At 34.8% G+C, this 14,987-nt stretch overlaps 1 protein-coding gene across 1 annotated transcript in view; it reads left to right on the forward strand.

Annotated features, from left to right (window-relative positions):
* The window catches only part of LOC107555540 (collagen alpha-1(VII) chain-like), a 61,079-nt gene that overhangs the window by 16,270 nt on the left and 29,822 nt on the right, over window positions 1–14,987 (forward strand). The window contains exons 5-24 of the mRNA XM_016238364.1: window positions 445–538; window positions 1,300–1,473; window positions 2,305–2,468; window positions 2,643–2,772; window positions 2,901–3,017; window positions 3,101–3,256; window positions 4,444–4,560; window positions 4,649–4,795; window positions 5,027–5,146; window positions 9,948–10,106; window positions 10,218–10,331; window positions 10,474–10,628; window positions 11,419–11,425; window positions 12,720–12,859; window positions 13,014–13,137; window positions 13,231–13,374; window positions 14,230–14,417; window positions 14,500–14,577; window positions 14,662–14,679; window positions 14,763–14,789. Coding sequence (XP_016093850.1) covers window positions 445–538; window positions 1,300–1,473; window positions 2,305–2,468; window positions 2,643–2,772; window positions 2,901–3,017; window positions 3,101–3,256; window positions 4,444–4,560; window positions 4,649–4,795; window positions 5,027–5,146; window positions 9,948–10,106; window positions 10,218–10,331; window positions 10,474–10,628; window positions 11,419–11,425; window positions 12,720–12,859; window positions 13,014–13,137; window positions 13,231–13,374; window positions 14,230–14,417; window positions 14,500–14,577; window positions 14,662–14,679; window positions 14,763–14,789 — 2,373 coding nt within the window. The remainder of the gene's footprint in view (window positions 1–444; window positions 539–1,299; window positions 1,474–2,304; window positions 2,469–2,642; window positions 2,773–2,900; window positions 3,018–3,100; window positions 3,257–4,443; window positions 4,561–4,648; window positions 4,796–5,026; window positions 5,147–9,947; window positions 10,107–10,217; window positions 10,332–10,473; window positions 10,629–11,418; window positions 11,426–12,719; window positions 12,860–13,013; window positions 13,138–13,230; window positions 13,375–14,229; window positions 14,418–14,499; window positions 14,578–14,661; window positions 14,680–14,762; window positions 14,790–14,987) is intronic.

A 14,987-nucleotide genomic window follows, 5' to 3' on the forward strand; every position in this document is an offset into this window, starting at 1 on the left:
TACACTGTAAGCACTGTAAAATTAAGTACAACCTTTTTCCATTAAGGTTAAATACAAGTTGGACTTTCTCGACAGGCTTCTTGAGATTTACCCTTTAATATATTTCTGTACATCTTTGAATTTTGCAAGATTTGATAAAAAAAAAAAAAAAGCCGGGGTATCTTCACGTTTGACCCAGTTTTATTAGTTTTTTCCGTTTACGCTAAAAGTAGCTTTGTATTTCTGTAGTTGATATGTCCAGTTCATTAAATGTAGTTTTTTCCCTCCAGTATTAAGATATTAGACAAAAATAAAGCTAATTTTTAATGACCATTAACATTTTTTGCATTGTGACAATTTTAACTACAATTAAGCTCATATTTGAGTGTGAGATTCACCCTTTTGCATGTTGGGATCACTAAAGCATCACTTTATGTTTTTCTCTATTTGGGGGGGGGGGCTCAGATTGCTGTTCTGATCACTAATGGCCAATCAGATGATCCGGTAGACGGTCCAGCTAAAGCTGTAACAGATAGTGGGATTTCCCTCTTTGCTGTGGGTGAGTTGAAAACTTTCTATTAAGAGTTGAAAACTTTCTATTAAGTGTTTGTGTTGTAGTTTGAATGGGCATGACGCGTCTGTTTGCACTCTCTCGTGTTTTGACTTGTAGCTCAGAGTAACTATAGTGCAGTGATTTACAGTGAATGGTAATATTGGTGAACAAGGCAAGACATAAAACAAGTGTATGTTTGTGTGTGTCAGCCTTGTTTCCTTGACTTTTTTCACGCTCTTTCTGTTTTGACGCCCAGAGTGCTGAAATAATTATGGCTCATTACCCGGTGGCTGACTAATTGCTGTAATTTTTCATCAAGCCCATTCCTCTTTGCCCCCCCTTCAACACACACACACGCTGACACCGTGTCCTGCCTTTCTAATCAGTTTTCCCAGAGAGACATGAATATATCAGGCCGTTTGACACATCTTTGAGACACATGTACAGCAGGGTGACATGCCGTGATGTTCTCACATCATCACTTTACAGCTGATACACTGTCTGATAACACTTCAGCAGGCCTGAGACACATGAGGGTCATTTCTATGCACACACACACACACACATGGCCTCCATGTTATGACAATTTTAAAATAAAGTCACGTTGGAGTTGTGACATAGTGGTTAATGAATAGTAGTGGTGCTCATATGGATGATGAAGGTTCGAGTTTGACCTGCAACGTGCCCTGATTCCATAATATGTAAGAATTATGATGTCAAACTGTGTAGAATCTGTGTTATTTTGACTGGTGCTGTGTGTCTATCAGGGGTGAGGAACCCCAATCAAGCTGAGATGAGAAAAATGGTCACAGAACCCCATGAGGAACATCTACTGCTCAGCCCAGATTTCTCCTTCCTGGAGAAACTTCTGCCCAAACTGTCTCGTCGCATGTGCTTCACTGCTTCTGAACCTCCCCGGCCTGTTAAGCAAAAGCCACCTGGTAAAACCTCCATGAGTTTTGCTAATGAAAAATGAAACTTATCTTGATTGATTGATTGTAGCCAAAGGTTTTTGTTGCAGTCATTACAGTTCAGCTTCACTAAACTCTCACCTCCTTGGCTACTTTTGCTCCCTTAGACAAGCTTTACAGAAGATACCATAAAAATAAATGGGAGATTTATGTGAACAGTTTTAGGTAACACTTTACTTAAAGCCTTTATGTATAATGCATTATAAAAGTAGTTTTAATGCAATAATTATGCCTTGTAAAGCACCATATAATGCATTGTACAATATCATGAATAATTGTAACACAGTTAATACATTATAACACTTATCAATTCATTGTTACACTATGCATTTTAAATTCGGTTATAATTATTTACAACAAGATATAATGTATTACAATGCACATTATGAATAATTATAATGCATTCTACCCTTTAATAAACCTTTATAATGCATTATACATAAAGCCTTTAAGTAAAGTGTTACTCAGGTTAATTTTCAGTAAAATGCACATAATTAGTCATTATTTAGTTAGTTTTTTGTTTGTTTGATTGTTTTAAATACAACAATGTTAAATCAAATTGCACAGTAACATGAGTTATTGCTTCTATTAATAACCTAAATGTGTACATACATTATTTAACATTAATTTTGTGGGCTGAGTGACCCAAGTGACCTGTCGTTTTTACACATTTTTAAATAATTTCCACAGATACTTAAATGGCTTGCATTCAAAAAGTGCAAAAATATTGTCTGATAATATATCAGGCAGCAGTGAATAGCTAATTCTGTCTTATCCTGTGTGCTGTTCTGTCTGCTGTAGTGCTGAAGAGGATAGTAGGACCTAAAGATCTGCAAGTGAGCGAGCTGAGTTACAGCTCTCTGCAGCTGACCTGGAGTCAGGCCACAGGAGACGTTACCGGCTACAGGCTGCTCATCACCCCTGTGTCTCCAAAGGGCCATCTGCTCCCGGCACAGCAGAGACAGGTGAGACACGGTCACCTGTGCATATGTACACCCCATGCAGCAGAGCACAGCAGATGGAGGGCTGCACATGGACCAGTTTTCTTTATGTGGCAATAAGCTAATATGTTTACTGTGTATTTGCAAGTGTGCATGTATGGTTTGTTCAGAATATATTCTTTTCTCTTCGTCTCTCAGATTGATCTGAAGGGAGATATTAGTAGTACTCCAGTAACCGGGTTGAGTCCTAAGACTGAGTACTCCCTCACTTTATATGCCATCTATCCCGGACGCATTGGAGAATCTGCCACTATTACCACAGAAACCAGTGCGTTTTGAAATTTACACACTAAAAATGTCTCTAAGCCTGATAAATGTACATCTTTCATTTATTTGTACGCAAACTTTCCCATTGTCTAAATGCAGTGTCCTAGCGTGCATATGCTTTCTTTTCAGCTGTTCTGCCACCGGTTTCGAACTTCCGTGTGATTGAAGAAGGACTGTTCTCTTTACGCCTGGGATGGACGCCTTTGCTTGGAAAAGTGGATAAATATAAAATTTACGTTCCAAGAAGTGAGAAATCAACGCACACTCTGAAACTGAATATGAGATATTTTAAAGATGTTGTTTTAAGAAATTCCTTAATTTGTTCTCAGCGGACAGACCCAGCCTCATTTATGATCAGATACTGTCGGGTGACGTCTCCTCTCATGTGATTGACACTTTAGAAGAGGACAAAGAGTACACAGTCGAGATCTACGCTGTCTATCCTGAGGGCCCCAGTGAGACTGTATCTGTCACCGGGAAAACTTGTAAGTCTGTCTTCTGTCTTCTGTTTCGTTCCTTTTATAGTATAGTTTAATCTGATGCCTCATGTACAAATTCTGCCCTTCAAAATTAATACAGTACCACAATGATGGCATCGGAAACTTTAAGTACTGTACCACAGCACTGAATAATCACCATGTCTCTGTACCATCATGGTATTAGGTACTTAAATTTGGTAGTCTAATAAGGTTTGTACAATGGTGCATGTCCAAAAAAAAAGAAGAAAGAAAGCTCCTATTTAGACTTCCTATTTCATGCCCACTTTATATACACATGATAGTGGTTTTTTGTTGATATTTTGTTTACAAAACATTATTGATTAAACAGCATATTATACACACATATGTATATTATAATTTCAGTAATATATATATATATATATGTATATATATATATATATATATATAGACACACACACACACACATATACTGTATATATATATATATATATATATACTGTATATATGTATGTATGTATGTATGTATGTATGTATAGAGAGAGAGAGAGAGAGAGAGAGAGAGAGTTAAAAATGTACTGATTAAACAAGTTTAATGTTGTGCATCAATACTGTATGATTTGGTAATAATAATAATAATAATAATACATTTAATAATAATAATAATAATACTTATTATTAGTATTAATAATAAATAGTTTATTATTGTTTGTTTTTGTAATAATTTGACCATTTATTAAAAGAATTATTGTTAATAATAATAATAATAATAATAATAATAATAATAATAATAATAATGGAATTATTGTGTGTATTACTTATTTAACCACCAGATGGCAGACTAACACATATCTTCATGAAGAAATCTTTAATATTGTTTGTTTTTGTAATAATTTGACCATTTATTAAAAGAATTATTGTTAATAATAATAATAATAATAATAATAATAATAATAATAATAATGGAATTATTGTGTGTATTACTTATTTAACCACCAGATGGCAGACTAACACATATCTTCATGAAGAAATCTTTAATATAAAATCTAAAACGTTCTCTTGTGTTTTTATGCTTTTGTGTATTTATTCATTTTGTTTATTTATTTATTTTTTCGATTTTCTGTTCAACTTTAGTAAAACAATTATTATTATTTTTATCATGCATTATCATCCTATTTTAGAACGCTGCTCTTATCCTTCTCTGTGTGTTGCAGTGAAACTGGTCCCAGTTGATAAACTGCTGGTGCAGAATGCCACTACAGACACAGTTCAGGCCCGCTGGTCGTCTGTTAGAGGCGCCACAGGATACAGACTCACCTGGTCATCATCAGGTAGCAAGCGCTGAGCTACTTCAATATTAAATGCAGCCTATTTAAAAACATAAATGTTATACATATCCCTACTTTCATATTTCCGCAGAGGGACACATAGAAAACGTGAACCTGGGAGACAACTTTAATTTCTACATGGTGCAGGGCCTGCATGCTGGCACAGAGTACACCATCACTATCAACCCCATCTTTGTGGACATTGAAGGGCCTGTTACCTCTGCCAAAGCTAAGACATGTGAGTACTACACGTGAACTATAAGGGGCCGTTCACACAGGACACATGCTTGCTTTCCAAAACAGCTAGAAGGAGCCAACACAATGGAACCGGGGTTTCAATATATGTTATTTAACTCAACACAGTGTCTTAAAAACATCTAGACATTAAAAATAGTGCAGACTGAGTGTGAAAAGATACAATAAATCATTCCACGTATGAAGATGCTGATGCTCTCTCTCTTTGTCTCAGTGGAAAGCAGTGCAGTACAGACCCTGAGAGCGTCTGCGGTGAGCACTAGCAGCGCTGTTATTTCATGGAACGCTGTACCTGGAGCCACAGGCTACAGATTGGCCTGGGGCCCTACTGCAGGTACCTATATAAGTACCTTTTTTCCATCTCCTTGTCCTCCATTTGGCCGTTCTCCACTTTCCAGTTTCACTTTGTAGTCTGTTTCCCTTTTCATTTCCTCTCTCTTTCTGATTTATAGTCTCTTTTTCATGGAAGCGACAGGTTGGTGACAACATGAGGTGTTGCTGTGCCGCCTCATGACTCATGCCGTCAACTTTATCTGTGTGTTTAAGAGAATTTGTGTGTGTGTAAGTTTGGGGCTCTGTGTGAGAGAAATGAATTGATGGCACCTCAGAGCACCTCCAAAAGAAGAGTCTTTGAAAGTGACTCCTTTCTGTCACTGTGATGGGCTGCGGGCATCTGCTTTAAAAGAACGACCTGGAAGAACATTCTGATGAAGGAGAGCTCTGTGACTCATACCACACACTCTGACACATACATACAGATGAGTCTGAGGATGAGTTAATGGAGAAAAGGGAGAGAAACGGAGGGAGAGAGAGAGAGACAAAATTAGAAGTTAGATGTTTAGTATTTTAAAAAATTCTTTAAACATGGAAGTAAGATTTCTTTTTATTATTTATTATAAATTATATATTTTAAATATAAATATACAATGTTGATGTGTATTTGTATGAATTATTATACAAATATAAATATATAAATTTTATTATATATATATACTGTATATATGCTAAAAATCTGTCTCTCTTGACTCCTCCTGCAATAAACAGAGAGAAATTGTCTCATCAGATCACAAGCGGATGACACCAAATGCAGGTGAACACACACACACACAGCATTTGTAGAGTAAACACTAATCTGTCCTGATTTGTCGCAGACAAGAACAAAGGACAAGGATAATATAAGTAATTTATATTTAGTATTAGCTTCTCTCTCTCTCCATATATATACATATATATATATGCATTTGCATTTAGTCATTTAGCAGACGCTTTTATCCAAAGCGACTTACAAATGAGGACAATGGAAGCAATCAAAATCAACAAAAGAGCAATGATACGCAAGTGCTATAACAAGTCTCAGTTAACTTAATGCCTTACACGTAGCAAGGTTTTTTTATGATATAATTAATAAAATGAAAACAGATAGAATAGAAAAAGAATAGAGCAAGTTAGTGTTAGAGGCCTTTTTTTGTTTTTATTAATTGTATAATAAATAAAAAGAAAACAAATTAAGTTTTAGAGAAGAAGATTTAATTTAATTAAAGATTAGAGAAGAAAACAAGCAGTTAGTAAATTCAATTCAATTCAAGTTTATTTGTACAGCGCTTTTCACGATACAAATCATTGCAAAGCAACTTTACAGCAAATTGAGTTTCTACAATATTTAGTGGTAGCTTATCAGTGGTGACTGTCAGTCAATGTACATATGGCAGAAATGTACGGAAAAATCAATTAAAGACGTAATCAAACAGACGATGAACATTATTAACAGCAATTATTATATGATGCAATCAACTTATAGCAAAATGTGGTAGTTCTGTAAGTTGTTTCAGGGTTGGCATCATCTGAGGTCCTCTGAAGGGCTGCATCATCTCTTCTCAGGTGTTCTAGATCCAGACTGAAGCTTGTGTAAATCCTAGTTACCACTGGATGTCAATCCCGTGGCAAAAAACAGAAAAACAAATAGAGACATAATTAGCGTAGCTGCTGTTCCAACCAAGCAAAATTGATTTGTTTAACCCAAACTAAAGAATAATAATGTGCATTTGATCAGATATAACTGCAGTAAAAGATTATGAGATGCATTATTTGAATGCTTGGCCAAAGAGATTTAAACAGAGAGAGAGTGTCTGAACCCCGAGCGTTATCAGGAAGGCTATTCCAGAGTTTGAGAGCCAAATGCGAAAAAGCTCTACCTCCTTTAGTGGACTTTGCTATCGTAGGTACTACCAAAAGTCCAGCGTTTTGCGACCTTAGGGAGCGTGATGGATTGTAGCGTGGTAGAAGACTAGTTAGGTATGCAGGAGCTAACCCATTAAGGGCCTAATAGGCAAGTAATAATATTTTGTAACTGATACGGAACTTAATAGGTAGCCAGTGCAGAGACTGTAAAATTGGGGTAATTTTCATTTCATTAAATGAATGGAGTGCAAGTCTAAAATGGGCAATTTTTTTAATTTTTTTAAAGAATAGAATTAGAATAGAGAGTGCTAGAGTTAGAGGGTCAAATAAAGATGGAAGAGATGTGTTTTTAGCCGATTCTTGAAGATGGCTAAGGACTCATCTGCTCAGCAATAAAATAAATGAAATACGCAATTTTATTATTATTATTATTATTTGCTAAAATATATCAGTATGAGACATAAAAAAATATTAATATTACTAGAATAAAATGTTATAATTAATATACGTATAAAAATTTAATGTAAAATAAAATATTATAGTATATACTAAAGAATGTACAAAATATATGTAACAAAAATTTAAATAATTATATATATATATATATTATATATATATATATATATATTATATGATATACAGTGGTGGCCATAATTATTAGAACACTTGGCATATTTAAGAGGTTTCAGTTGTTTTTGTTGAATTGGCCATTACAATACCCATAAAACTAAATATTGCTGGAACTACCTGTGACGGAAGGAATCTGCTGGAACGTCAGCTTCACTGTTATCAGCACATCTTCACAGCTTCACAGACAACACTGTGAAAAGCAGAAAGCGGCTGCATTGCACTTAAACAAACACTGTATAAAAACTATAAACACCAAATAACATCACCTATGTATATTTAATACCATAAAATTATTTATTTAACCTGTTTTGACTTGAATATGCCATACATATTGGATTTTAATTCCTCAAGAGTCATGTTCTCTGGATTTAATAACTAAAAAAAAAGTTAAATATTTGAGTGAATTTTTAATATGAATAAATTCAAATTTAATACATTTTAAATAATACATGCATTTTAAAATAGAACAAAACGGTAATATGTATGTTTGAATTATATATTGCTGGAACTACCTGTGACGGAAGGAATCTGCTGGAACACTGAAAATGATGGACAGGCTCCTGAAAGTCTGGACTTCAACCCCATCGAGCAAATTTGGGGCGAGTTGGAAAATAAACTGGACAGATCTATTGAGCATTCAAAGGAAAGCCTTTGGCTTGAGTTGCAGAAGGCATGGGATAACATTAGTGTTGAAGTTCTCAGGAAATATATTGACACTATGCCAGAGAGATGTGCTGCTGTAATTGCTTGAAAAAGGTGGACATATCAAATATTAAAATTAAAACAGTACGACTCACTTCATCTGATATTTGTTGTGCTCAGAGCAACCCTCTGCATGTTTTGTGAACATTATGAAATTAAATAATGTTTTGTAGGCAAAAAAAGTCAATATTTTCAGATCTGTCAGGTGTTCTAATAATTTTAGCCACCACTATATATATATATATATATATATAACTGCAGTAAAAGATTATGAGATGCATTATTTGAATGCTTGGCCAAAGAGATTTAAACAGAGAGAGAGTGTCTGAACCCCGAGCGTTATCAGGAAGGCTATTCCAGAGTTTGAGAGCCAAATGCGAAAAAGCTCTACCTCCTTTAGTGGACTTTGCTATCTTAGGTACTACCAAAAGTCCAGCGTTTTGCGACCTTAGGGAGCGTGATGGATTGTAGCGTGGTAGAAGACTAGTTAGGTATGCAGGAGCTAACCCATTAAGGGCCTAATAGGCAAGTAATAATATTTTGTAACTGATACGGAACTTAATAGGTAGCCAGTGCAGAGACTGTAAAATTGGGGTAATTTTCATTTCATTAAATGAATGGAGTGCAAGTCTAAAATGGGCAATTTTTTTAATTTTTTTAAAGAATAGAATTAGAATAGAGAGTGCTAGAGTTAGAGGGTCAAATAAAGATGGAAGAGATGTGTTTTTAGCCGATTCTTGAAGATGGCTAAGGACTCATCTGCTCAGCAATAAAATAAATGAAATACGCAATTTTATTATTATTATTATTATTTGCTAAAATATATCAGTATGAGACATAAAAAAATATTAATATTACTAGAATAAAATGTTATAATTAATATACGTATAAAAATGTAATGTAAAATAAAATATTATAGTATATACTAAAGAATGTACAAAATATATGTAACAAAAATTTAAATAATTATATATATATATATATTATATATATATATATATATATTATATGATATACAGTGGTGGCCATAATTATTAGAACACTTGGCATATTTAAGAGGTTTCAGTTGTTTTTGTTGAATTGGCCATTACAATACCCATAAAACTAAATATTGCTGGAACTACCTGTGACGGAAGGAATCTGCTGGAACACTGAAAATGATGGACAGGCTCCTGAAAGTCTGGACTTCAACCCCATCGAGCAAATTTGGGGCGAGTTGGAAAATAAACTGGACAGATCTATTGAGCATTCAAAGGAAAGCCTTTGGCTTGAGTTGCAGAAGGCATGGGATAACATTAGTGTTGAAGTTCTCAGGAAATAGATTGACACTATGCCAGAGAGATGTGCTGCTGTAATTGCTTGAAAAAGTGGACACACCAAATATTACATTAGATAAAAACAGTACGACTCACTTCATCTGATATTTGTTGTGCTCAGAGCAACCCTCTGCATGTTTTGTGAACATTATGAAATTAAATAATGTTTTGTAGGCAAAAAAAGTCAATATTTTCAGATCTGTCAGGTGTTCTAATAATTTTAGCCACCACTATATATATATATATATATATATAAAACTTTTTTAGCCATTTATATATATTTATTTGTGTGTGTTTGTGTATGTGAAGAGTTCATAGGGAGAGATCGGCCCAGGCAGTTGGCTCTGAATGGCAGCACTACTGAGTATGTTTTGAAGAATCTGGTCCATGACACAGAGTATGTGCTTTCCCTTTATGTTCTCTTTGGCTCTGCGGTTGGTCCGGGCATCACCGCTACATTCAGGACCTGTGAGTGACCCGACACCTTGTCATGTTTCCTTGATAAACACATTCTGACAGTGATTATTTATATATTGGTGCTTGTTGGTTGGGTCTCATGTCATAAGTTCTGCTCCCTAGCGCCTCTCGGATATGTCTCAAATTTTAAAGTGACATCATACACCAGCTCGTCCATCGATGTGGAATGGAGTCCTATTGTAGGGGCCACGGAGTACAAACTCACCTGGAGTTCAGGTGAAACTAGTTTTTAAAACCCTATACTAAATATCATGATAAAACATTGAATTTGTAATAAATCTGTCTAGTCTATTTTAATAAGGCCCATTAAACTATGATATATTCCAAAAGGTTTGACAATGTTGATGTTCTCTCCCAGAATTTGTGAGTCCTCAGAGTCGGTATCTTGACCGCAGCATTTTACGGCACAGCATCACTGGTCTTCAGCCACAAACCCTTTATTCTGTCAGCATTCACGCTCTCTACAGCAACACAGAAGGACCAGAAATCACTCTCTCACAGCAAACAGGTACTGTTCACTACATTGAACTTGTTCACAGATTCACAAAAAAACAAATAGCCACAGTATTTGATTTAACCTTCTTTGTATAGTTTCTGGACGTGTTAACTGTGTCCTTCTGTCTCGAGGCACCCAAACATTCATTTAAAAGAAGATGCTGAGTTCATTACACGTTAAGCTCAACTGGTGTGACATAATGTTGATTAATACAAAAATAATATCAACTTGTCTCACCTTTTCTTTAAAAAAAAAAAAAGCAAACATCTGGATTACAATGAAACACTTACAATGGAGCCAATTTGTAAACATTAGAATACTCACCATTTCAATAGTATAGACATAAACAATGTGTTAACATGATTTTAGTGTGAAAAATCACTAACATTTTAGGTATAACGTTATATCCAATTTTACATCTTCCTTTCCATGACAAATTAACTCTGTAAACCTGAAACCCTTAAAACAGTTATAAAACAGCATAACATCTGAATACACAAGTTTTAACAGAAGAATAAATATGCTTTTATAAAATTATAACATTCACATTTCCTCCAAAAATTGGTCCCATTCACTTCCATTGTAAGTGCATCACCATACCCATTTTTTTAAGAAAACAAAGGACTAGTTATTTCTGTGGTAATAAACACCCTGAAACCCAGATCTTAGAATATTCCTTTAATACGCTCTTATTTTTGCTTATTTCACCTTTTCACACTTACAGCCTCTTCATACTGGTCATTTTATTGTTGTCTGTGTTGTACTAAGTCTTCCACAGAGTTTTATTTGGTTTCTTTTACTCTGTAGGAAAGCTGTACCAACAAATCTTAACTCTTTTTAGTCCGTTTGGACTGCTCAGTTTGGCTCTATGTCTTCTTACAATGACAACTGGTCGACAGGCACATGTCATTTATCAAAGCCATAAGAAGAAAACTCTGCTCAGTTAATTAGGCACTTCAGACAGTCGGGGTCCGGGGATATGGAGATGTTCCTCCCATTGTTCCAATGAGATTGAGGGATATCATGAGATTGATTGATAGCTCCTGTGTTTGAGCCCCCATCTTTAGCAACCACAGCTGTATAGAGCAGTATTTTTACTGAAGCTCAGTCTGCTGTCAGCTTCACTGTTAATACTTGTATTCTGCAAGGACACATTAAATTGATGAAAAGTGATAGTAAAATATTTATAAATTTGCAAATGATTTCTATTCCAAATAAATTCTGATCTCTATATCGTTCTATTCACCAAAGAATCCTGAAAAAGAATTATCACGGTTTCCATAAAAAAATATTAAGGAGTACAAATGTTTTCAAACATTGATATAAGAAAGGTTTCTTGAGCAGCAGATCAGCATATTAGAATGATTTCTTAAGGATTATGTGACACTGAAGACTAGAGTAATGGCTGCTGAATCAGCTTCACTGTTATCAGCACATCTTCACAGCTTCACAGACAACACTGTGAAAAGCAGAAAGCGGCTGCATTGCACTTAAACAAACACTGTATAAAAACTTTAAACACCAAATAACATCACCTATGTATATTTAATACCATAAAATTATTTATTTAACCCGTTTTGACTTGAATATGCCATACATATTGGATTTTAATTCCTCAAGAGTCATGCTCTCTGGATTTAATAACTAAAAAAAAGTTAAATATTTGAGTGAATTTTTAATATGAATAAATTCTAAAAGCTTTTGCTAAAGTTATGTTTTAAAGAGGTCTTTTTTAAAATCATTTTAGATATTTTCCCTGATATCCATTTAAAATGTGATTTAAGGTTTTATGCACCAGAAATATTCATTGTTTAGTTTTCATGCCCTTTTCCCACCCTCTCAGTGACCCTTAGAATAAAACAGGCTGCTTTCATTGTTTTGCCTTTTTGAACTTGTCAATTCTCCATTTGCATGTAAAATTTGAAACTATTTCTAACAGGCGTTACATTGTCAGCTTTACATCTGTGCTGAAATATACCACACAATTAAACTGTTAATAATTGATTTTCCATAATATGATGCCTTTAAGAAGTGTAGAAATTTTACTGCACTGTCTACACAATGTAAACCTATACAATGTGAATGAATTGTGTGCTTCTTTCTGTTAGTGTGTGGCAGGGTGAAGGCAGATATTGTGTTTCTGGTCGATGAATCCTGGAGCATTGGAACTAATAACTTTGGCAAGCTGAAGGATTTCCTGTTTAGAATCGTCACCTACTTCCCCTCTATAGGACCTAAAGGAACACAGGTAGGACATGCTAATGTGCTATACTAAATTAAAGGCTTTCCACCTCATTTGGGACGATTCTTTGTCTTAGTCACTAAATCTATAGTCTCATAATAAGTGCAAACATCTAATGTGCTGTAAGTGTGGATTAAACCATCTCATTAACTTGCCTTAGATAGCAGTAGTTCACTACAGTGATCAGCCCAGGATCGAGTTCAACTTTAACACTCACAAAGACCGTAACTCCGTTTTGAGAGCACTCCGTGAAGTCCGCTACGGAGGGGGGAACACAAAAACAGGTGCACAAACACATTCAAAAATTAAAACTTGTTAATGCTAAATATTAGGGTGATGTCTTATTTAAAATGTGATGATTGTGAACGTGTGTGTAGGTCGTGGGATCAGCTATGTCCTTAGGGAGATGTTTCAGGAGTCTTTGGGTATGAGACAGGAAGTCCCTCACATGTTAGTGTTACTGACAGACGGGAGAGCACAGGATGACGTAGAGCCACCATCCAGGATAGCACATGCTCTGGGTGAGTAATATCAACTGCAGTGCAGGAATAGACAGATATTCGAACACAACTAAATATACAATGCTGTTCAAAAGTTTGGGGTCAGTAAGATTTGTTTAACGTTTTTGAAAGAAGTTTCTTCGAAAATACAGTAAAAACTGTAATACTGAAAAATATTTTGCGCTGTCAAACGATTAATCGCAATTAATCGCATCCAAGAAAAAAGTTTTTGTTTACATTATATATGTATTCTGTGTATATTTATTATGTATATATAAATACACACACATACAGCATATATTTTTTCATGTTTATGCAAGTATATATTCTTATGATTATATTTTATATTAAATATAAATATATTTAATATAGAAACAACATATTTTTCTTAAATATATACATGCATGTGTTTGTATTTATTATATACATAATAAATATAGACAGTATACACATATATTATGTAAACAAAACCTTTTATTATGGATGCGATTAATCGTGATTAATCGTTTGACAGCACTAAAAATATTATTGTAATTTAAAAGAACTGTTAAATTTGGAAGCCTTTTTCCAGCTTATTTTATGAAAAGTAAAATTAGAAAGGTAATTCTGAGTTTATATTTCACTATTTTTATTTCTCACAATTCTGAAAATTTATTTAAAGTTGATTTTTATTTTTTATTTCTATTTTTTTTTTCATTGTCACTTTTGAAAAATTTAATGTGTCCTTCCTGGATAAAAGTATTAATTTCAATTTTCTCTCAAAAAATACAAAATGTACTGACCCTAAAATTCTGAGAGGCATACTTCATCATAATTAAGTAACACCTTAGTATAAGGCCGAATGAATGAATGTTTTAATGTGTATTTGTGTATTAGGTGTCAGTGTGTTGGCCATTGGCATTGCTCATGCAGATATTGAGGAGCTGAGGACCATCGCCTCTCCCACCACTTACAAGAACATCTTCTTCGCCAGTGATTTTGACGATCTTCCAACCATCGAGAGAGAGTTTATCAGCAGCATCTGTAGCGAGGCCTTACAATCAGAGTTCAAACAACACGATGAGGTGGGCCGTGCAGATCCGATTGTGAGTATTATTTTCACAATACATACTGCATAAGTCAGATTTGTATTTGTCTTTGTCCTAGTCTGCTCAACTGGACACACCTACAGATGACCCAGAAGCTCTCAGTAAACCAGAAGGGCCCTGTCCACTTAGCTGCAAGGTAAACGCTTCCTCTACATCCTCACTAAAGCTGTCACACCATGTCTTATATGAATCCTCATTCTCGGGTTGTTGTTGTTCACAGGGTCAGAAAGGAGAGAAGGTAAGTGGCAATTGTGTTATCATGTGTTATTGATCAAATAATTATAACTGATGATATGATTGTATCTCATTTCTTCACTGCAGGGCGATGGATTTGGTCATGGTGGCCTGGTATGTTAGGCACCAGCAGACTGCTATTTCTTCATTTCTATATTTCCTTCTCGCTAATCTCAGTGGCTCGCCTCATTCTGTTTGAACTCTGACAGACAGTCTTTCTCTCTTGTTAGGGATATTTACCAGGCTAACATCAGTATTATTATTGCTAGTATTAGTTAGGGGTAGGGGTTAGCAATATTAGCATGACAGATG

Source organism: Sinocyclocheilus grahami, unplaced genomic scaffold, assembly GCF_001515645.1.
Source record: "Sinocyclocheilus grahami isolate Dianchi unplaced genomic scaffold, SAMN03320097.WGS_v1.1 scaffold537.1, whole genome shotgun sequence".
NCBI classification, from domain to species: Eukaryota; Metazoa; Chordata; class Actinopteri; order Cypriniformes; family Cyprinidae; genus Sinocyclocheilus; species Sinocyclocheilus grahami.